This window comes from Camelina sativa, chromosome 10 (genome assembly GCF_000633955.1).
Source record: "Camelina sativa cultivar DH55 chromosome 10, Cs, whole genome shotgun sequence".
NCBI lineage: Eukaryota > Viridiplantae > Streptophyta > Magnoliopsida > Brassicales > Brassicaceae > Camelina > Camelina sativa.
The window spans coordinates 20306299-20331070 of NC_025694.1; the positions used below are offsets into that span (position 1 = coordinate 20306299).

The 24772-nt window shown below is 35.7% G+C and overlaps 1 protein-coding gene across 1 annotated transcript; it reads right to left on the reverse strand.

Annotated features, from left to right (window-relative positions):
• On the reverse strand, positions 18169–19273 carry LOC104719463 (E3 ubiquitin-protein ligase SINA-like 7). Its single transcript, XM_010437399.1, has 2 exons — positions 19202–19273; positions 18169–18948 (listed from the first exon to the last, which is right to left on the reverse strand). The coding sequence occupies exons 1-2, from the start codon at positions 19271–19273 to the stop codon at positions 18283–18285; spliced, it is 738 nt and encodes a 245-aa protein (XP_010435701.1). The 3' UTR covers positions 18169–18282.

Genomic DNA, 24772 nt, shown 5'->3' on the forward strand with positions numbered 1-24772 from the left:
CCTGGGAATAGACGTTGTCTTTTATGGCATTAATGTCAGCTCCATCTTCGTATTCAGATGTCCAGGTTTCTTCACCTCGTTGCCAGATTGATGGTTCTTAGAAAACAACTAATGTGCATTAATGACTGGGCTGGTGGTGTTGCATTGGTGAGGAGCGAACCTTGTTGTTGGGGGTCAAGTGTCTAACACAGAGCCCCTCCCCCTACATTTGGAGTTAAAAACGTTGTTGTGAGCCATTGAGCGGATACGTGTTGAAGGGATCACTTGTCAACGTTTTGAGACTGATTGTGCTAAGTTATTCACAATGGTGAAGTCTTCTGAATATTGACCGTCCTTCTCCAACTTTCTCGATGAGTTTAACTCGCTGGAATCTTTCCCACTATTTTCCATCTCTTGGATCCCGCGTGCGTCAAATATGAAGGCGGATTGTCTTGCCCGTGCTCTGTGTTCTCTTATCTCTGAAGTTTCTTTTGTAAATCATTTCCCTCTGGTTTGGGCAGCTAACCGAAAAAATTTCCTTTTAATTGTTTGATAGAAAAAAAAAACATTAAATAGATACACTTTTAGTTAAAGAAAATAGATGTAGATGAGTTCAAAGTTATTAAAATAAAATTAAATTTAACAAAAGAATATATATTTAGTTCTTTTCGTAAGTAAAAACAATATATAAAAGTAAATAGATAAACTTTTAATTATAGAAAATAGTTTTTTTTTGCTGTAATACACTAATGTATATCTATTTACAATCTAGTATCTACATCACCACTAAAGGTGTATTTGTACTATCAACAAATTGTATTTACTACTACCAACAAATTGTATTTATCTTTATGAACACATTAAAAAATATATTATATGTCTCTTTACTTTAACATTTGTGTAGTTGCAAAAACGCATATGTTAATCTTACATACTCCTATCTTATATATTACAATAGCAGTCTTTTTGAATAGATTATTTGATTGCTGAAAAAAATATGAGACAATCTATTTTTTTTTCAACAATTTTTCTTTGTTTAAAGGTGGGTATTTACATTTTTTTAGAAACAGTAAATAATTGTATAATTTTCACAATCATTTTTTTTATATAAAAAGTAATATTTTTCTTGTAAAATTAGCAACTTAAAATTAATTTAATTAAACAATATTATAACTTCGCATTTTATAATATATATATATAATTTCCTTATAATGATTTTTTTCTAAATTTTAAAACTGTTTAAATATTTGAAATTAAATTAGGTTTTCTTTTTTCTATTTTACTTTTATATAAAACTTTTTTATGGTAGGTTTTGAATTTTTACATTTTTCTTTTTTATATTTTTAATAAATTTAAAATTGACATGTGTCAACATCTGAATGATACAATTAACACATGTCACGATCTTGTTAATAAATAATTTTGACATCAAACTTTATATAATAATATATATATATATATATATAATTTCCTTATAATGATTTTTTCTAAATTTTAAAACTGTTTAAATATTTTTAATAAAATTAGGTTTTCTTTTCTCTATTTTACTTTTATATAAAACCTTTTTATGGTAGGTTTTGAATTTTTATATTTTTCTTTTTATATTTTTAATAAATTAAAAATTGACATATGTCAATATATGAATGATATAATTGACACATGTCATAAAATTCTGTTAATAAATAATTTTGACATCAAACTTTATATAATAAGATTCCCATAGATAAGGAAATATGTTTAAAAAAGTATAATAAGATTCCCATAGATAAGGAAATATGTTTCTTCCAAAAAAAAAATTAGAAGATGGGAATATGTAAGCGATTCAAACCCACGCGTACTAAATGGAGTAGAAGTGAAGAATTCTAAGTTTGGCTAAACAAACATTTACTTTCATATTTTATAGTATTATGTTTGATATGTCACAAACGAAAAAAAAAAAAAAACAAAGATAGTGAAGGAGAAATCTTTCTTTTTGATTGGCATCAGCCTCTAGGAACCAGCTGCATCTTAGACCTCGGTGGCAGTAAAATTGTGTGCTTCCGAAGCGGCCTCCTTAGTCTCGTCGTTGGTCTTTGGTGTCACTTGTATGATTTCCAACCATTATCTTAATCTGCAACAATGTCAAACCCAAAAGAATGTCACTAAAAGTATGCAGTTTATGAAACCTCATATTAAAATAACAAAACTCACGTTTACCTTATGAACAATCCTAATGTTGATGTTAACACCTCTGTTGTTCAACACCAAAGAAGACACAAAAAAAGAAAGATAATGGTTTACATAAAAATTGATGCATGGTAATAAGAAAGAATTGAGTAATTAACTTACTCTTCTCTGTTGCCAGTCCATCACTCCATTCTTCTTCAAGATCTCAAAAGATTGTTACTGATGCAGCATATTTTACACTCTTGTTGGGTTTCAGTGTTGAGTTTCTTGCCCAACAAGTTACGGTGGTGTCGGCTTTGGTGTTTACTTATTTTCCAATTAGGCTTTATGTTAGTTTTCTATTTCTTTATGGGAGAAGAATATTCTCTTTGCTTTTAGGTTTCCTTTGTGTTAATCTACATCTCTATATATAGAGATCGTGGACAACTTGCTTTTGATTTTGATAAAAGAAAAAAACCAAAAAGAGGTAGTTTTAACTACCCAAAAGAGCTTGTCTTAGAGCCCTGCAAGGAGGACTTGCACAACCCTTGTTGAGATCGATTCCTGGAAGAGATCCCAACTCTATCTCTTTTCTTCCCCACGTTTTATCATCATCATCGTCTTCTCTCTTGGTACTCTGTTTTTCTCATACCAAAACAGAGCAACCCTCCACATTTGCTCAGTATACGTCTTCTCCGTTTAAACACCGCTCCCTATCTCTCTTGCTATAGCTTCCGCCCCTCATCAGTTACCATAGTTGTGATTGCTAAATACAGAAAGGTAGATCTAAATACATATCATATGACATGGTCAAGTTATAATAAGGAGTGTTTTACCAAATGATTTAGCAATCAGTTCTAATCGCAAATGATAATGATATGATGGATGAGTCATAAACTAAACATAATGAACAAAAACTAATTAAAACTATTAACTTTGTTGTAAAAGTGATATTTCTCATTAATCACTAAAGAGAGTACATAGGGAGTATTTATACTCTATACATGTGTATAAGTATAGAGAGCTAAAGGAGACTCAACTATACAGTATACAACCTATATACATATATACTAATAACTCAATATACCCCCCCCTCAAGCCGATAATTCTTTGTTCTCATAAAGGCTTGTAACAGACATTCTTTGAAGAAGATGATGGAAAGGACCATGATGGAGTGGTTTTGTAATAATGTCAGCCAATTGATTCGCAAAGGAGATATGGAATAGTTTAAGAAAACCATTCTTAACCTGATCTCCCGTAGTGTGGCAGTCGATCTCCACATGCTTTGTTCTTTCGTGAAAGACATCGTTGCTTGCTATGTGAAGAGCCGACTTATTGTCGCAGAACAACTTGGCCTGTGAAACGGGTGTGATGCGTAAGTCCTGGAGTATTTGTCTAAACCACAGTAGTTCCTTGGTTGTTTGAGCCATACTCCGATACTCTGCCTCCGTGCTGCTTGAACTCACGATGTTCTGTTTCTTCGACTTCCAAGATATAAGTGAGGTTCCAAGAAAGATGCACATACCAGAAATTGACCTTCGTGAGTCTTTACAAGTTCCCCAGTCAGCATCGGAAAACCCATTGAGGCAAACCTTAGAAGATGCAGAGTAAAAGAGTCCTTAGCCTGGATTGTTCTTCAAATACTTGAGGACATTGCGAGCAGCTTGAAAATGCACATCCATAGGACACGAAAGGAACTGGCTTAACTTGTGAACAACAAAGGTGATGTCAGGCCTCGTGATACACAAGTATAATAACCGGCCAATCAATTCTCTATAGGGTCGTTCATCAGATAACAAAGTTCTGGTTTCCTTTGTGAGTTCAACCTTAGGATCCATGGGAACAGAATTAGGTTTGCAACCTAATAAACCACTATCAGCTAACAAGTCCAAGCAGTATTTTCTCTGGCAAACCGAAATGCCATCTGAATTCCTGGCTATCTCTAAGCCTATAAAGAATTTCGCAGGACCTAAATCCTTTGTATTGAACTGTTTTGCTAGGCAAACTTTGACAGAAGCAACAACTTCATCATTATTACTTGCAATTAAAATGTCATCCACATAGACGATTAGAGCTATATATGAGGTACCTTCTTCTTTGACAAACAAAGTGTTGTCAGCATACGACTGTGAGAAACCATCATCAAGCAGAGCCTTTGAAAAACATCTGTACCACTGTCGAGAAGCTTGCTTTAACTCGTAGATGGACTTGTTTAGTTTGCAAACTGCATTAGGTGGTAAAGTACCGGAAGAAGGTGTGGAACCTTGAGGAAGACTCATATAGATTTCTTCATCAAGCTCGCTATGCAAAAAGGAACTTGTGACATCCATTTGAGTAAGGCTCCAACCCTTCTTAGCTGCTAAATCCAATATCAGTTTCACACTAGCAAGACGACCAACATGTGAGAAAGTATCAAAGTAATCGACGCCCTCCTGTTGTGTGAACCCTTTTGCAACTAGGCGAGCCTTATACCGTTCTATAGAACCATCTGCGTAGTATTTTATTGTGTAGACCCACTTACACCCTACAACATTCTTACCAGGTGGGAGTGAAACAACATTGAAAGTCTGGGTATGCTCCATGTTGCCCAATTCCACATTCATACCCTCAGTCCATCGCAGGGATGCTAAATTTTTAGGTTCTGTTTCTAAAGTAACAGATAGGATATAGGACCTATAGGTCGGTTTGAGATTAGAATAGCTAATATAGGATGATAGAGGATAAGGAGTGGTAAGTTTTTTTGTGGTAAGAGAACATGAAGGAGATAAAGATGAAGAAATTTGGTTAAGAGAACAGTGATAGTCACAAAGATAACCTGGTGTTCTGGATGATCGCTTGGGCCTGACATTTGATGGTGAAACAATGGTCGTCTCGGGAGACACAGTCTCATCATCATCAGAAGAGTCACCAGTGGAGTTTATGTTTGTGGATGCATGTGCAGGATTAGATGTATGAGATGCAGGAGTATGAAAATAGTCTACTGTATGAGGAATATCCAATGGCAATATGGACATATGAAAAGGATCAGATGAGTCATGTGTAGTCCGATTGTCAAAGAAAGGAAAAACATTTTCATGAAAAATAACATTGCGAGAAACAGTAATGCGATTGTCATCTAGATGAAGTACCTTGTAACCCTTATAACCAAAAGAATATCCTAGGAAAATACACTTATCAGCACTAGGGCTAAACTTGTGATGATCTTTGGTTAAAGTAGAGACATAACAAAGACAGCCAAAAGAACGTAAAAAGGAGTAATCTGGTTTCTTTTGATTAAGGATTTCATAAGGTGTACGGTTTTGTAGCAAAGGTTAAGGGGTCCTATTGATAAGAAAAAAAGCTGTGAGAAGACAATCTGTCTAGTAAGCTAGAGGAACATTTGACTGGAAAAAGAGAGCTCTAGCAACATTAAGGAGGTGTTGGTGTTTCCTCTCAACAACAGAGTTGAGTATAGGAACAGGAAAACTGGTGTATCATACCATGAGTCTTAACTAGATCAGTGAAAGCTAGTTCAGGGGCATTGTCACTCCTAATTTTTTTAATCTTTGCATTATATTGGGTAAAAACAAACTTCACAAAGGCAGGAAAGATAGAGACAACATCATTTTTATTCCTTAAAAGGTAAATCCAGGTAGCTCTACTACAATCATCAACAATTGTAAGAAAGTATTTATATCCGTCTATAGATTCAACTGAATAGGGTCCCCATATATCTAGATGAACTAAATCGAACAGAAGAGAAGACAAGAGATTATTAGAAAAGAACGGTAAACGTTTATGCTTAGCTAGAGGACATACAGAGTAAGGAACATCGTTCTTAAAACTTGATAGAGACAAAGTACCAGTAAGAAGCTTTAACTTGTCAGGGGATGGATGTCCAAGGCGTTGGTGCCAAAGATGTCCATCGACTTCCAAGGATCCAGTGAAATGAGGAGATGCAGATGACGAAGACGGTGAGATGAGAGAGGATGATGTATCGAGATGCAGAACATAAAGGTTATGCAACAAGTAGGCTTTACCAATCATCAAGCCCTGAGTAGACTCCTGAAGATAACAAGAATCAGGGAAAAAATGAGTTGAACCCTGATTATGTTGTAAAAGACTACTAATGGAAATGAGATTGAATTTGAAAGATGGTACATGCAAAAGGAGTGTCTTTGTAGGCTGAACAGAACCACAATGTGTGATATCCACCTTATCCTCATTCGGTAATGAGACTGTGACACCAGTGACAGTAACTGTTTCACTAAAAAATGTCAAGTCAGAGCAAACATGACTAGTTGCTCCAGTATCTATGATCCAACTACCATGAGGAATGTGTTTGGATAGAGATGATAAGCATTGATGTTGAAAAGTAAGGCGGTTGTTCTCAAAGCGTAAAGAGGAAGATGGAAATCTAGAGGGAAAGGATAGAGAACTACCAGAGGAAGATTGAATAGCCATAGCACCATGTTCTATGATGGAAGAGACTTGAGAAGATGAAACTGGATTCTTGAAGTTTTAACCTGAGCATTCAGTTGTTGAATCAAGGTTTGTATCTGTTCACCAGTTAGAGCACTCACATCAAGATTGACAGCAGGAGCAGGAGTAGTTTGTGGATAAGATGGAGTTTGGTTAGTGACCACATTAGCAACAGAATGTGTCTGTGGACGAGGTGTATGTCCTCGAAACTGAGTCACAGGTGCAAAACTCTGCTGATTTTTCGCTTGATAGTTAGCAAAAGTTCTCTTGAATCCTGGTATGTAACCTGGAGGATAGCCATGTAACTTGAAACACTTCTGTATGACATGTCCAGTATGACCACAGTGAGTACACAATGGCCTAGAACCTCTAGGGCGATAATTTTTTTGAATAGCAGCATACGCAACATTATCGAGAGGACCAGGATAAGCAACATTGTCTTGTACAGGAGTAGAGGTTTGGAAGATCATACTATCAGGCTTTGGTGTAATGGTCTTCTGTCTTTCATCAGATGTCACCATGTTGAAAGCTTCTTCGATGCTTGGTATAGGTTTCAGCATGAGAATATGTCGATGAGTAGCCTCATAAGATGCATTCAGCCCCATCAAAAACTTTGTAACACGACCTCGTTCCTGTAACTTCTCCCATAGAGCAGCTGCATTACATTCACATTTACCACAAGTGCAGATTGGTAGCTCAACATAATTTTTGTACTCCTCCCATAAGGTCACTAGTAGATTATAGTATGATGTGACATCCAACGAGCCTTGTTGGATAGAATTCAGCTTTTGTTCTATTTCAAAGACCCTGGGAGCATTATCTTGCTTAAAACGGGACATAAGTTTCTTCCATATGCCCTATGCGGTCGATATAAACAACAAACTAGCACCAATCTTCTTATCAACAGAATTTATGATCCATGTAGACACAATATCATTGCAGCGTGACCAAGAACCAAAATCACGATGATCATCAGGTGGTTTCTTGATCGTTCCATCAATAAATCCATATTTTAGAATTATAAAAGATTTGATTGAGTTTTTAGGAGATTTGATTAGTTTAAGGTTTTTATATTTAAAATACAAGAAAATAAATGTGACTCTATAAGATTTCGTTATTAAACTTTGGTGATTTAGAATATTTTAGAACACAAAAAAACTTTTTGTTAATAAACGAAACGACTACTGTTTATAAAGTTTATGTTAATAACATATCAAAGGCGCGACATATAGGAATCATCAACGGGATTGCTTTGCTAACGAGATCACACTTTATACAAGTATATTTCAATAATCCACATATCAAAGGATCTCTTATCGTAGTACTCTCTAAAATAATCCACAAACAGGATTCACTTTTAATAAAACCGATAAACCGTAGAATCGTAAAAACCAAACCATAACCAAACCGATATACATATGGTTTTTATATGGTTTCAAAATTTTCAATTTTATAAAACCAAAAAAAATCGTAAAACAAAAAAACCGAACCGAAACCAAACCGAAAAACCGAACACCAACCTCTAATACTACCATTGTATAAAGTGTGATCTCGACATCTCGTTTACTCTCTAAAATAAACACAGCCTCTCTTACCTTAGTACTAGATCTCTAAAATAATCCACAAACAGGATTCACTTTTAATAAAACCGATAAACCGTAGAACCGTAAAAACCAAACCCTAACCAAACCGATATACATATGATTTCTATATGGTTTCAAAATTTTCAATTTTATAAAACCAAAAAAAATCGTAAACCAAAAAAACCGAACCGACACCAAACCGAAAAACGGAACACCAACCTCTAATACTACTATTGTATAAAGTGTGATCTCGACATCTCGTTTACTCTCTCTAAAATAAACACAGCCTCTCTTATCTTAGTACTAGATCTCTAAAATAATCCACATAAAGGACGAAATGTTCATTTTTTTGGTATTGAACATATGGGCAAACTGCAATACAAAAACAAACCCAGGTTAGTGTTGAGATTAACCTGCAAGGCTGCAACAAAGAGAAAGGAGTTAGTGAGAAGATGATGAAGAAAAGAAACGAAGCACAAGGAGAAGAAGATGACAAAACAGTCTATAAGAATCTAACAACGAACAGCAGAAAAGTTGCAGCAACCAAGTACGTAATAAAATCCACATTATCCGTGTTAGAAGGAGAAACCATAGTACAATGTTTTGGACAGACCCACTGACCCACTTTCTTCTTGTATCCACACAAAAAGAGTATCTCAAAATTCGAACGTTTGTAATTTTTATCCATAATGAAGCGATTGACAAGAAAATATCACTTCTAGCTTACCTCACAGCTTTATCCATTTGGGGAGAAGAAAGCGATTGACAAGAAAATATCAAATACGACTGCAGTGCCAATACTTGGGCTTAGGCCAATCCATGTCTTTTATTTACAAAAATAGTTTCCTTCTGTTTCTTTCCTCATACACACAAATCCTCAAAACCGATTACGGTAAAACGAATATTATCACCTACAATCCAAAAACTGCTTCATTTCATCATAAAAAAATCCATCTCTTCCACAATAGCCATTGGGTAAGAAGCCAATCCAGCAGATATAGTCACAGCTTGAGCCTTCCAAAGTATTAGCCACGGTGAATAATCACACCATGTAGAGATGCAGATAAGCCTCTATAGATACCTCTAACCCCATCTTTCTTGTGAATCGTCGATAAGAGGCGTTAGACCAAGACCCTATTCCAATTGCCGAGAGAACCTGTAGACATTCCAGTTGGCGAGAGAGATGAGGATTGAGGGATACACAAGACCCAATTTGCCAGTGGTGGGAATGGAGCAAAGGTGTGGGGAAGAGCCAGTTCTGTTTCAATTTTTTTTTGCTAGTAGTAAATACATTTTTTTTTCTTGCTGCAACCCTTTCAAAATCTACCTCAAAGGATGTGATTTGGAGGGAGATATTTTTCAACTAGAATCATGTAAAATAGCATTTTATAAAAAAAGTTCTGAAATTTTGAATAATAGTAGATTTTAAGTCAGTTTTATAAATCATTGATTGAATAACAAGAGATTGTAAATTATTTTAAATGATTTTTCGGAAATCTAAGTTAAATAACATAGGATTTTAAAAGATTTTACATAAATCTAAGTTGAGTAACAAAGGATTTTAAGAATACTCTAAAATCTTTTAAAATACAAGTTCAATACCCCCTCTTTAGCTTTTTAGACTCTTCTCAGCATAACATATCATTAAAATCATTATCCAATGAAAATATTTGGATTAATACACCTAAAATTTCTAAGCTAATAATAATTCGTTTTGTTTTCTATCATTTTTTTTTTATTTTTTATTAAATAGATCAAACAAACACATGTGAGTTAAAGTCCAACAACATGTACAAATACATAAATGATTTTGAAATGATTTTGGCCCAAAAGCCTAACAAAAACTTCCTAGTGAAGAAGAATTATCATAATTATCTTATAAGAATCCACGTGTCAGCAGTAAAGAATAAGCAAAATATGTTGGGATGATTTTATGATAAACTAGATAACAACCCGCACGATGTGCAGAATAAAATAATTATTAAATAAATTATTGTAATTTTTGTTTACAAAATTCATTATAATTATCTGTAAAAATATTATTTGAAATCTAAAACTTTTTGTGTAGTGTATATATTTTAGTTTTATTTGAATATGTAAAATTTTTGTATAATAATTAAGATTTAACCAGTATGAGTTATTATAATATCAAGTTTATATTATCACACCATATGAACTAAGAGTTCATAAAATTTATTTTAAAGATTTTATGAAAGTATAATGAAAGGACAAAATTAAGTTAGAAATATAATATAAGAAATTAATTTTGGTTGTTAATTATTTTTTTGGAAAAAAATATAATGATATGTAAATGTAAATATTATTAAAAACTGAGTGCAAGTAAAAAAATAATATTTTGAATGACACATCAGCTTTTTTTAGAAAATGCTTATCTATTAATATATACTAGGATCGGATCCGTGCTACAGTGCGGAAGAATATTTATCGATATAGTATAATTTTATATTAATACGTAGGAGTAGTCAAAAACAAAACAAAAAAGTTTTAAAAAACTGCAATTGGCAAAAAATTACACACTTATTGACTACAGTGTATGTTTTCACAGACCTACTTGCAAAAAAAATCATTTGTTAAAATATCAAATCTAACCTTCTCAAACATATAATTGTGAATTTTACAAACCACATAACTCTTAGAGCAAAAATAAGTGATACTACAGAGGTATTGACATATAGTGGGTACTTACATATATTTTAACATTGTTTGTATTTAAGTATTAAAATATATAATACAGACAAAAAAAGAAAAATACTATCCATCGCAGATGAATACTTTTTTTTTGCATGTATAGTATTGGTAGATTTTAACATTGTTTGTAGTTAACATTGTGCTTAATTTTTTTTGTCAAACACACATTAATTAAAAAACCAGTCGACAATTTAAACAGCAAAATGTGTCATATAGTTTTCCAATAAAATTTGTTTTCGTATATATTTGAATAGTATATTTTGTGAATACAAATTCGTGTGTACCATCTACAAAATTTGATTGAGTCATCTACAAACAAATTTAAAGTCTGATCATTCATTAAACGATGCATACTTATAACACACCAACCGAATATTATATTCAAAAATTCTAACTAACCAATTCAGGTACATTTTCTTGAGCTTCCACTTCATAGTTAATTATTCATTTTACAACCAATTCACATCTACAATAATATGAAAATGAAAGTTACAAACTAAATAATGTCCAAGAAAATACAAATAAAAATGAAAAATGTAGTAGACTTACCAATGCTTTTGATTTTCTAGAAGAGCAGTATCCACAAATTAGACATGGTGCAACTAAATTTATATAAATTAGAGATATAGTTAAGCATATAAAAATGACTTTACGGGTTAGGTTTTGTTTTTTTTTACCTTCAAAATATTATATTTTCCAAAACCTACAATTTCAAATAAAAGGACTAATATTAAGATTAAACAAAATGAATGAGAAAATGTCATTTCTATTTTACTAATATATTAGAAAGTGAGAGCTAGAGCTTACATATGATTCGGTCAAAACCATCAACTTTGTAATTTGTCTCTCTTGTGATAGTAGAGTATTGCTCCCAATGAACGACTTTCACCTGAATTTTTTCTAGATTTGTTTGAAAGGTTTGATAGCATTGAGGCTTGTGAAACCATCATTACCAGCCATAATTTTGTTACAATTTTGCAAATAAAGTTTAGTGGGAAAATGAGAATGATATGTGAATCACACAGCATGATGCTAATATTTATAGTTTAGAGATAACCGACTATAGGTTTAGGGTTTTGAAAATATTCTTTGAAAATTACACACATTTGTTAAGATCAAATTTAGTTAGTATCTCTTTTGTGTACATAGGTATTACTAGCTCTGGGCGTTATATCCGAACCCAAATACCAGATCCGTCTCCGATCCGAAAAACTCGGATACGGATATGAACCAAAGCAGAGATAATAACCGAACGGTTATCGCTTTCTAAAACTATGGGATATCGGATCGGTTCGGATAATAACCAATATCCGATACACACCCGAACACATCCGAACACTTGCCTTATCTCCCCCGATCCTCTTTGATACACCACCTTCAACTTCCCTTATCTCTCGCGATCCTCCTTGATACACAGTCTTCCCGTTCCCTTATCTCTCGCGATCCTCCTTGATACACCTTCTTCCAATTGCCTTATCTCTCACGATTATGTACATATAAATAAAGGTAGAACCCTAAACTTTCAAGCTGGAATCCCTAATACCAATCTCGCCGCCCAAGTCTCCTCAATCAGAGGCATCAAGAAATCGATCTCTGGTATGTCTATGATTCATCTTCTTCCTTAGTTATCATCTTCTTCTTCCTTCGTTATTGTATGATTCTTGATTATTTACTCCTAATGGTTGGATTAACTTATTTGCTGATTTTATGTTTAATAATTAGAGATGTTATATGTTCTTTGATTTAAGATCAGCTTGCAACGATGTAATTAGGTGATTGTTAAAGTTCTGGTTTAGAAACTCTGTTACCTTTAGTGCCAATACATTTCTGAAACGGTTGTAGCATTAGCAATCATTTGAAAAATTTGCTGCAACTAGCAAGTAGGATTTTAAATTTTCATTGAGACTGGTTTGATGGTGATAGGAAGTGTCCGTAAATATCAGAGACAATCTTGTCCTCCGGTAATTTGAGAAAACCAAAAGCTCTTTGTATCTCATTTTGTTCAGTGAATGAATTGTCTTTTAGTTTATGTCCTTAGGATGCAGATAAGGTCTATAGTTTACAACTTTAAATAGAAACAAAACTTTAGTTTGTTAACTATGCATTATTTTCTGTGTAGATGGATTCCTCACCATTTCCAGACAACATTGGCATGGAGAGAGATGACCCAAATCTGACACCTGAGAGTGGAACCAAAAGGAAAGATGCTCCGAGTCCAATAGATGCCCCGACAGATGCTCCGAAAGATGGTGGAGTTACTTCACAACCAGCCCAGCCAAAGAGAAAACCGAGTACAAGATCTACTGTTTGGGGACACTTCACGAGATTTGATGATAATCTCAAGAGATGTAAGTGCAATTGCTGCCACAAATGTTACAGCTGTGATTCAAAATCAGGGACTTCTCACTTGAAGGCTCATATGGATAGCTGCAAGCATTTTCAAGCATGGAAGCAGAAACAATCACAGACAATGATTAATAATCAGGGTCAACTTCAGAGTGGAAAAGTTACTGAAGAAGTTTTCAGAGAAGCTTTGAATGAGATGATTGTGCTATCAGAATTGCCACTTGCTTTCTTTGAAAGCATCGGTTGGAAACATTTCTGCAACAAAGTCAACCTCTACAAGCCATATTCGAGAAGAACAACTACAAAGGACATTGTTAGAATGTATGTGGAGATGAAAGCATCCCCGAGAACTTGGATTGTTGCTAGTAAGCCAAGAGTCTCTTTGACAACTAACATATGGGTTGCTAAAGCTACAGGTGCTAGTTACATGGTGATTACAGAACACTTTATTGATGTTTCTTGGCGATTGAGGAAGCTAATTATTGGGTTTAAGTACATTACTGATCACAAAGGAGCAACAATATCACGGGTTCTTCTTGACTGCTTGGCTGAGTGGGGCATAGAGAAGATTTTAACTGTGACAGTCGACAATGCAACTGCAAATACTTCTGCTTTGAAAAAGTTTCAGGAGGCATTCAGCTTAAGGAGCAGTGAAGCATTTGTTTTAAATGGAGAGTGTATGCATATGAGGTGTTGTGATCACATAATCAATTTGATTGTGAGGGACGGTTTGCATGAGTTGAGTGAAAATGTGACAGCCATACACAATGCTGTTCAGTATGTGAGGTCTTCTACTTCAAGATGTGATTCCTTTGAGCAGAAAGTTTTCTCAGGGAAGATGACTAGAGGGAGGTACCGTTGGACATCAAAACAAGGTGGAATTCTACATACTTAATGTTGTCAAGAGCTATTGATTTTATATTGGCATTTGATAGAATGGAGGCGGAGGACAAGATGTACAATGACTATTTAAATGAGGTCGAGAATGGGAAGAAAAAGACTGGGCCGCCTACAAAGGCTGATTGGAGTGCCGTAGAAAGGTTAGTGAGATTTCTAATCATATTCTATAGTTCTACTTTGGTTGTGTCCGCTTCAACTTCAGTTGCTTCTTATAAGTGTTATGGAGAGATAGTGACTACAGAGAGGAATTTGATGTCACTAAGCAATAATATTGATAGTGAGTTGAAGTCAAAAGTCGATGCTATGTTGTTGAAATTTGATAGGTACTGGGATGGAATGAGAAACATCAATGTTTTTCTGATTGTTGCAAGTGTGTTTGATCCACGGAAAAAAATGCAATTTGCTAAGATGTGCTTTGATAAGCTTTATGGGAAAGATACAACAGATTCGAAGGAGATGAGTGATAAAATCACCACTTTTTGACATCTCTGTTTAAGGAGTATAGCAATCGTCTTCAGAAAGTACCAAGTGGTCAATCATCACAGTCCACTCAGACATCGACTTCTGTTAGCCAAGGTGAGTCCACTGATTTAATGTCTGATAGTATGGGGTATGAGAGGATGGACTTTGCTTATAAGGAGTTGGTCGATGAGATTGGGGTTGACGATGGTAGGGATGAGTTGGATGTGTATTTGAAAGAAAAAGTGGAAAATCCTAGAACTATGGTTGGATCAGAGTGGGATGTATTGTCCAGTTTTATCAGAAATAACTAGGGATGTTCTTGCAATGCAGGTTTCATCAGTTGCATCTGAAAGTGCATTTAGTACTAGTGGGAGGGACATGGAGCCACACAGAAGTTGCTTAACGCATAATATGGTGGAAGTTTTGATATGCACGCAGCAGTGGATGAAGAATGAGAATCACTTTGGCGAGAAAGCAATTGTTACGAATACACAATTGCTTGCGGAAATTGAACTGCTTGATAAACTTGAAAAAGGTATGCCCAAACCTAATTACTTCATTCTTAGTAGTTACTAGTTTTAATAACTGACACTTATCAATTACTATTTTTCTGTCTTTTCAGAGTTTGAATGTCAAGACTTAAACTAGAAGACTTGCATAAACACATCACTCGTTTGTAAGGTAAATGTTTAAAATTTGATGTTTGATTTATGTTAGGGACATGAAGAAGTTAAATGAAAAACCGATGCTTAAATTGATTTTTAACTAAGAATTTGTTTCTTTGTTGTATTAGGGACATGAAGAAGTTGTAGTATGGGACTAAGAAGAATCTTAAGGAGGTCGTTGTTGCTGGCTTGCATTGGAGGTCATTAATGCAAGATCATCTTTTATCATTCTACTTATCTTTGTTTTTTTGGATGGTGCTCTACTTTGGTTTTCAAATTTTAGGATTGTGATTTACTTTGTTTTTATCTTTCTACTTATCTTAGTTCTTTTGGATGGTGATTTACCTTTTTAGGATGTTATTGCCTTATTGGCATAGTTTTCAAATTTTTAAAGATGTTATTGCCTTATTGGCATAGTTTTCAAAATTTTAAAGACATTATCGACATGGTTTTCAACATTTTAATATGTTCTTGGCTTTTTTTCTTCTAAGTTTTGGATTGTTCGGATATGCAAAGAATAATTGGGTTTGAAATATCTGAAAAGAGTATCCAATACATGAAAACCTGATCCGAAATCCGATCCGAATTTTACAAATAGTTCGTACGGATATTAGGATCAATATCCAAATTATCCAAAATCCGAATTACCCGATCCGAAACCAATTCGACATCCAAACAATTATGCCTAATAATCCATATGGATATTAGAATCAATATCCAAATTATCCGAAATCCGAATTACCCGACCTGAAACCGACCCGATATCCGAACGCCCAAGGATAGGTATTACCCAAAATAAAATGATTTAAACTACAACATTCCAAATTTAAATAAAATAATATATAAATAATAAATTAAAAACATTCCCATAAATTTTGTTTACTATTAATTTATTCATAAAATATAAAATATTCAAGATCCCTATGATTACGGGTTCTACCCATAAATTGTATTTCTATAATTAAGATTTCCTAAAATATTTTGTTTGGTATTTTACTATTTACTAATTGATTAATATAACATTAATTTTGTTAGTTTCCTAACTTTCAGGTACAGAAAATATTCTCGCAACTACTGTAGTTTTATTTTAGAAAATGTATTTTAGTTTCATTTAATATTTAATATTTTATTTATGATTTAATAAAATATATGATCGAGTAACCCATTTATAGAATTTGGATATTTCACAACCGAATCCGAGTACCTTTGATTTTGTTTATTTTTTAATTGACCCGACCCATAATCAATTTTGTACTTCTCTTTTACTTATATAGGGATAATGAATGCTTACCTTTGAATCTAATTGAAGTTGATTGTTGCAAATGTTAACATAGTAAGAAAAAAAAATCTAATTTTTAAATTTCACCAACCTATAAAAAATCCTAACAGTATATGTGAAATGGGAAAATCACATTTTAAACCTTCAAAGTGTCACTGAGTAGCACTTTAAACATTGAGATTATTTCACTAACACTATAAACCTTTAAAATAATTTTACTAACACTTTAAACCTTAAAACTAACTTTCATGTTTTTACCACCATTAAAGATGATGAAACAGTAATATCTGTCAACATGAAATAGTTAAACTATGCTAGTTTGTTTTAAATACTCATTTAATTATTTATTACGACTGATAAAAAATTTAAAAAACAAAAACAAACAAATAAAATGCATCAAAGAAAAAAAATGAAGAATCAGAGGTAAGGTTAAAACATTTGACAAATGTAAAACTGAAGACGACAACATATTTAGAAGATTCATTATTTTCAATGAGAAGTCAATCGGTTTGAATCAGAATCCAGTGGAGATGCATTTTTTTTTTTGGTAAAACAGAGGGAGTTAGACTCCCAATTTTATTAATGAATCAAGACTTAAATACTAACATGTCTCGAAATTGCATGCCCAACAGAATCCTGCAACACAATTGCCGCAACACTCGAATGAAGATGCATTTATTAAAAGGATTAATAATGTGAACACTAACATGTAAAAGTTTTTTCTAGAATGAATATGAATGCACATTTATATATATATATATATATATATATTTTATATATAAAAACTAAAACTAATTAAATTTTAAATTAAACCACCATAGTTTAACTATTTTGCGTTGACGTATATTATGATTCTGCTATTTTTTATAGCAGTACAAACATGAAAGTCAGTTTCAAGATTTAAAGTGTTAGTAAAATCATTTTAAAGGTTTAAAGTGTTAGTAAAATCATTTTAAAGGTTTATAGTGTTAGTGAAATTCTCTCGAGGTTTAAAGTGCTACTCAGTGACACTCCGAAGGTTTAAAATGTGATTTTCCCTATGTAAAATTAGAGGTGGACGTACGGTTTTCTGATTTGGTTCGCTTCATTTTTTGGGGTTTTCAGTTTTCAGGTTTTAAAAAGAAAAGAAAACCAAATATAAATCAACTATATGAAAATTTAGTTCGTTTTTTTTTTGGTAATTCCTTTTTGGTTATCTTTATAAAATTGAGTTCAAATTAATAATTATTACACAAGAAAGTAGCTCAACTAATGACAAAAAATTAACAAGATTTCTTAAAAGATTTCTATCACCAAATATTATTTGATCAAACCTTGTACTGGGAAACTAATAAAGATAAAGTTATAAAAGTTTTATACTACATTGTAGTCAAGCACATCGGTTATAAAAGTTTTATATATATTTATGCATAGATAAACTGAACAAGAAAAAAAGATTTGTCAGTTTGGTCCATGCATAAATATATCATGGAATTTTTGATTGAGAATTGTTTTGTTGGTTGATTCCACAAAATTGTCCATCATCACACTAACAAAACGTCCATCATCACACTAAATGCAAAACCAAACGAGTTACAACTTATAACAAAAGCTTTAATCGAGTTACAACCCTATCATCGGGTCTAATCTGAAACCTTGCTAAGTCAAGACATTGACTAATCTTAGTTCATCATGTCAAAACTTTTAACTACAATGACAACAAAAACAATAATTAATAAAGGGACCTTCTTCTATATCCCCAACTTTGTTATTTTTAGTTCAACTTCCGGATGCATAATTCTATATCCAACCAGTCACCACGCAAGAAATGGTTCGGGATGAACATGAAATTCTGTTGGGGGACATGAAAACTCACTTCGAGAATCCTCTTCATATTTGGTGATCCATAAGTCAAAGTGTGTCCATCGTCCACATTGTAGGAAACATGATATGAGTACTCTCCCACTTCTGGAGTAGATGGTGCAATGCAGCTTACAGTTAAATACACACCACACGGTTCCCTGAAACACTGCACTGCAAACAGTAGCCTCTTGACGTCTTCCTTTTCGATTTTCATCGTGCCGCTGATGTTTATAAGGCTGGTAAAGGAAACGCCACAACTGAAGGAATCAAGCCTGAATCCTTTCGAGTGAGTAAGAGCATAGTGATTGTAGAGATCCTTGTATGGGCCAGTATAATTGCAGTCTTGTTCAGGGCATGAGCATGGAGAGAAGTTGCATTCTTTCTCATGATTTGATTCTTTCCCATAAGAGGAACTCTCGGTGCAACCAAAGATGGAGTTTGGGCATGGGAAAGAAACTGATTTAACAACTTTCTCCATTGCTCTGCAACGACTGTGACCAATAGGCAAAGCACAAGCAGGGCACTTATTTTTCAGTTTAGGACAGCAAGAAGAGCAAGCTATATGTCCATTATCACACTGAAATAGCAAACCAATGAGTTCCGGTTAACCCTTGCAATGTGTACTAACATTAGTATATGAGAGAACATAATGTAACAAATATGATTCATTAATGTTTTAAACTTCGTGATATATACTCCTTGTCTTCCTAAATTCTAAACATATTTTCAAGAACTAACAATTTGTTTACTAAAAAAAAAAACATAACTTTCGAAAGTTCAATAAAATCCCCAAAAATCGTCAAAATAAAAAAAGCTAGGGATACTCAAACCTGGAAGATAGGAACCGTCAATGCTTCGTAGCAAATAGGACAATCAAGAATATCAAGATCCATCAGCATCATCTCCGAGCGTCTCTTTGCTTCATCACCGGAAGATAACGTCCGACGTGTTCTCTTTTCCAAGAGAATGTTGTGAGATCATTCCCTGCGCTCGGAGCTCCCATCATGTCAGCGGCTCTAAGAAATCAAAACCGGAGAGAAACCCTAATACGTCTTTATTTCACAAGTGTTAATATTATTTCCTATTATATATCGCAGTCAGTCTAATATTTTTTTTTTTGGTAAGACAAAGGGAGAAACCTCCCTGAAAAGAAAAAAGAAAAATTACAAACAAATCCATCTGGCAATGGCATCCCCTCTCGCATCCTTCATCGAAACAGAAAGAAGATCCTCCAGCCAAGTATCAAACAATTGGAAGTCTGATGGATGAGTAAAAGCATAGTTTGTTAACCCGCCTGCAAGACGATTAGCTTCACGATACACATGTGTAACCCGGACTGACCAGTCCTTTAAAAGGAAGTCATAGCACAATTGTACTAGGAATGACAAGGGATGAGAATCCAAAATCCCTGTCTTTAATAACCCAACTACCAATTCTGAATCTATCTCCAGCTCCACATGAGTGATCTGTCGCTCCCATGCGAGATAGAGACCATAATAAACCCCCATAGCTCTGCCAATGCGGCCGTACAGTAACCTATGTTCAACGCAAACCCATGGATCCATCGTCCCTCACTATCACGAATTACCCCACCAGCCGCTGCAGAGCCTGGATTACCCCGTGAGGCACCATCCGTGTTCAGTTTAAACCAGTTCTCCCTAGGTGGAACCCATGAGATCTGCCTCTCTACCCTTACCCGTTCATTCGATAACACTTGACAAGCCAAGTTTGCACGATGAACTTCCTTTGCCATATCCTTCACAAACTGAACCCTGTCCCTACATTTTCCCACCACACCAAACACATTACCACACCTCCATTTTCATGCCCACCATACACAAATACCGAACAGGATAGCCCACGGAACATCAAACCGAACTGACACATCCCCTAAGTTCCCTGACACCCACTCTAACAACACAGTCAGTCTAATATCAATATCAATATATTATTATTTGTTTTTAGACGGGTATTGAATGTGATTATGTAAGATTTTTTTTTTATTAAACTTTGGTGATTTTAAAATATTTTGGAATACAAAAAAGAAACTATTTGTTAATAAAAGACACGACTACTTTTCATTTTTTAAAAAATAATATGTTTTTATTATATTTAGTTTGTTTTGTTTGATTAATTTTGTTTGGATTGTTAATTATTAGAAGAATAATAAGGGAATTAAATACATAAATATGTAATTTATAAGCTATTGTCTCATTAAGTCACAATATTACCAATGTTTTAATTCTTTTACAAAATTTTAGTTAAATTACCTGATTTAATATTTCTCATATTCTAATATTAGTAGTATTGGCCAAATAATTAAATGAAGAAAACCTGTGTTTCAAGACCGAATTAATAATATTTTATATTTATATTAATGTTAATTCAAACCATCATGTATATATAGATTGTCAGTTTCTAAATAAAATATATACTGAATTAAATGTATGTCCTCTTGCTAAAGTTAAATATTTGTGAATATTGGTTTTCTAATCATTCTAAAATTGAATTTTCGGTTTAGGAAATTTATTAATGTTAATGTAACGCCCGCGAACCAAACTTCGTGTTTTGGGGGTGGGTGTCGATCGACACTCATGGTGGTGTCGGTCGACACCACTTATTCTGGTTCGACCAGATCGATTTAATATCGATTTGAACCGGTTTGGTTTATGAAACACCATTGGACCGGGTAATATAAGGGAATTGTCGACCAGAAGGGTTTTGGAGTTTTATTTTGTCTGCCGCTTTGTGGTTTTTAAGAAAAATACAGAGAGAAAGGAGAGAAACTGTTCTTGAGGTTTTAGAGAGAGATTTGTGAGATTTCTTGGCTGTTCTTGAGAGATTTGGAGCTAGGAAGGATCTAGAGGTTTGCTAGGAGGGTTGGATTCGTTGATTTTGGTCTGAATCTTCCTGCTAAGAGGTGAGTGCATGACCATGACTAATCTAAGCCCTTGATTTCCTTGTTCTTGTTTGTTTGTTGTTGTTTTGTGTGTTTTCTTGCTGGGGATTGGATTATACAGGTTCCTAATGATGTTTCCGGCATGGGTTTTGAGTATTAAATGATTTGGAGGAGATTGGGAAGCCAGATTCGACTCTCGGCTTCGCGCGGATCGCAGTTGCAGGTGGAGTGTCGATCGACACTACTTGGTGTCGGTCGACACCAGCAAAATGGGCATCGATCGACACTGTGGGGTAGTGTCGGTCGACACCTCCCTTCCAGTGAGACGATGTTCGTTTTCCTGGTTTGTGTGCTTTGTTTGTTGATTGTTTGGAACATTGGATTCATTGTTGCTTGTGTGTATAGCCCAGTAGATGGGAGGATTGCCTCACTGAGTATTTATCAAATAGTCATGCATCTCAATTTGTTTTTGTGGTGTAGGTAAAGGCAAAGTGTGATCGTGAGTTGTGATGTTTGGGATTGCATGTCTTGATTGATTATGTGAGTTAGTAAATTGTGTGTGGCATGGAGTCCTAGAAAATCCTCTTCGAGCCTTCAATGAGATTCCACGGTGAGTTATTGTTATGTTTTTTGTGTGGTTTTGATTTGTTCTATGCTTGTTAGCCTCTGTTCTTGGAACATCAGTGGTTAAAGGTGTTTGAGTTGCTGGTCGTGGACGTGGGCGTTGTCGTGGCCGTGGTCGGGCGAGTTCTCGAGGCGAGTGAGTGTGTGGTCCAGAGTTCCACGAGGAGGTATGTTAGAGGGTCGCAAGCGTATCAGGAGGGACCAGAGAGGGTTTCAGCCGGTGAGTGTGCCGGATGTGCTGGGAACCCAGGTGTGGGGTTGCAGCTGGTGAAGCCCAGGGTCGAGATGATCGCTTGGCGGATCTGTTGACGTGCTGTTGGAGCGGTGACCGTGAGGGGTACCAGTGCAGGCTCCAGTTGTACCGCATGTGGCGTGGTGCAGCCGAGGGCTGAGGAGGTTGAGGATTTTTCCATCTTATGTTAGGAGGATGGAGAAGTTGTAGATGACTGGTGCGAGATGCTTTGCGAGAGTTGTTGAGCCTAGAGAGGGGGATAAGTGGACATATGTTTTTGGAGCAGATATTTTGCTGTTTGGTGGTTAATCCAGTTGGATGTTAGAAGTTGAGTGGGCAGGTGTAACATTTCAATGTTATACTCGGACCATAGGAGGTACTTTTGGTCAGAAGATGTTTATAGTCGTTAATGATTGTTGCTCCTGAAGGGATGGTGGTTTTCCCAAAATACCGATAGCTCGAGGGGCTGTGGGCTCCGAGAGGGGCAGAGGGGATGATGTTCTCCTGAGGGGATGATTATTTCCTGTGATACCGAGATCTTGAAGATTATGGTCCAAGAGTGAGATGGTATAACTCGAAGACGGTGGTCTGAGAGTGAGATCAGTATGACTCGAAAGTTGCAACCTAAGGGTGGAAAGTTGGAAGCAGGCAATACCTAGGACATGAGTATAAACAAACCGATTGAATGTAGACCTCGAGGGATTGACGGTGGTTTAATCTCAGGTTTTAGATGTGTTGACCAATGGGCCAGGATTTTATTGACCAGAGCGATTATGAATTTGTGGCTGTTGTGCCAGGATTATGAGGTCGGTGGTGCTGGTTTGAGCCGGGAAAGGCATGTTTTCCAGATACATAAGTTCACGAGAAGCCTTCATGGTAGGATAATCTAATCGTTGCGACGATGTTGGATTACGTTCATTGGAGATGGACAAGGTTACTAGATTCAAGGTTTTGGTAAGCTTGCTGTGGGAAATAAGGCAAGTGGTTTGAGTTGGCAGCTTGCAAAGCATTTGATGCGGTGAATCAGAATGTGCGAAACGTATGGTACTTGTTTGTTTATTACGCTCGTATTGATGATTTGCTGTGGAGAATTGCTAAGCGAACAACTAACTTTCTAATAAGCTATCTTGTGGAAGTTTCCCTAAGAGGCAAGTTACTAGAGGTTTTTGGATGGACAAGAGGTGTGGATATGTGGGTGGTGGTGCGTTGATGTCAGCATATTTGATTATTAGTCTAGTAGAGCTGAGGAATAAAATTGGGGATTCTTACGTCTTATCACTTTACCGTGGGGAGCATCGGTGTTGTTCGTCAAGTAAAAGGACGTGGTATGGGTATGAGTTTGTGGCGATACCGTTTGGGTTGACTAGCGCACCAGCTGCGTTTATGAGATTGATGAACAGCGAGTTTCAGGAGTTTCTGGACGTGTCTGTCATCATTTTCATCGACGACATCTTGGTTTATTCTACGAGTCCTGAAGAGCATGCAATGCATTTGAGGGCAGTTCTGGAGAAGCTGCGGGAGCAGAAGTTGTTTGCTAAGTTGAGCATGTGTAGTTTCTGGCAGCGTGAGATGGGTTTTTCTGGGTCACATTGTGTCTGCAGATGGTGTTTCTGTAGATCCGGAGAAGATTCAGGCTATCAGGGATTGGCCTAGACCGCAGAATGCCACGGAGATCAGGAGTTTTCTCGGGTTGGCAGGGTATTACAAGAGATTTTTTCAGGGGTTTGCGGACAGAGCACGTCCTATGACTAAGTTGACGGGGAAGGATGTTCCTTTTGTCTGGTCACAGGAGTGTGAGGAGGGATTTGCAAGCCTGAAGGAGATGTTGACTACTGCACCGGTGTTGGCTTTGCCTGAGCAGGGAGAACCCTATGTGATTTATACAGATGCATACAGAGTTGGTCTGGGGTGTGTGTTGATGTAGCATGGGAAGGTGATTGCCTATGCTTCGCGGCAGTTGTGGAAGCATGAGGACAACTATCCTACTCATGACTTGGAGATGGGTGCTGTAGTTTTTGCCCTGAAGATTTGGAGATCTTATCTTTATGGTGCAAAAGTACAGGTGTTTACAAATCATAAGAGCCTGAAGTATATATTCACTCAGTCCGAGCTGAACTTAAGGCAGAGGCGGTGGATGGAGCTGGTGGCGGATTTTGATCTTGAGATAGCCTATCATCCCGGTAAGGCTAACTTGGTTACAGATGCTTTGAGTCGGAAGCGGGCGGCTTCGGCTCAGGAGTGATCAGTGCATTGATATGGATTCTCTGGTAGGAGAGATCAGTGCATTGAGTTTGTGTGCGGTTTCTCAGAAGCCGTTAGGTTTGGTTGCAGCTGATAGAGCAGATTTGTTGAGCAGAGTGTGGTTGGCTCAGGAGTTGGATTTGGGGCTGGTGAATGGCTCAAGGGATGTTGACTCAGAGTATCAGGTTTCGGCTAATGGTACTATTCTAGTGCATGGGTGGATCTGTGTGCCCAAGGATAAGGAGTTGGGGTAGGAGATTCTGAGAGAGGCTCATGCTAGCATGTTCTCTATTCATCCAGAAGCGACTAAGATGTACCGAGATCTCAAGCGGTACTATCACTGGGTCGGGATGAAGAAGGATGTGGCTAGTTGGGTTGCGAGGTGCGATGTGTGTCAGCTAGTGA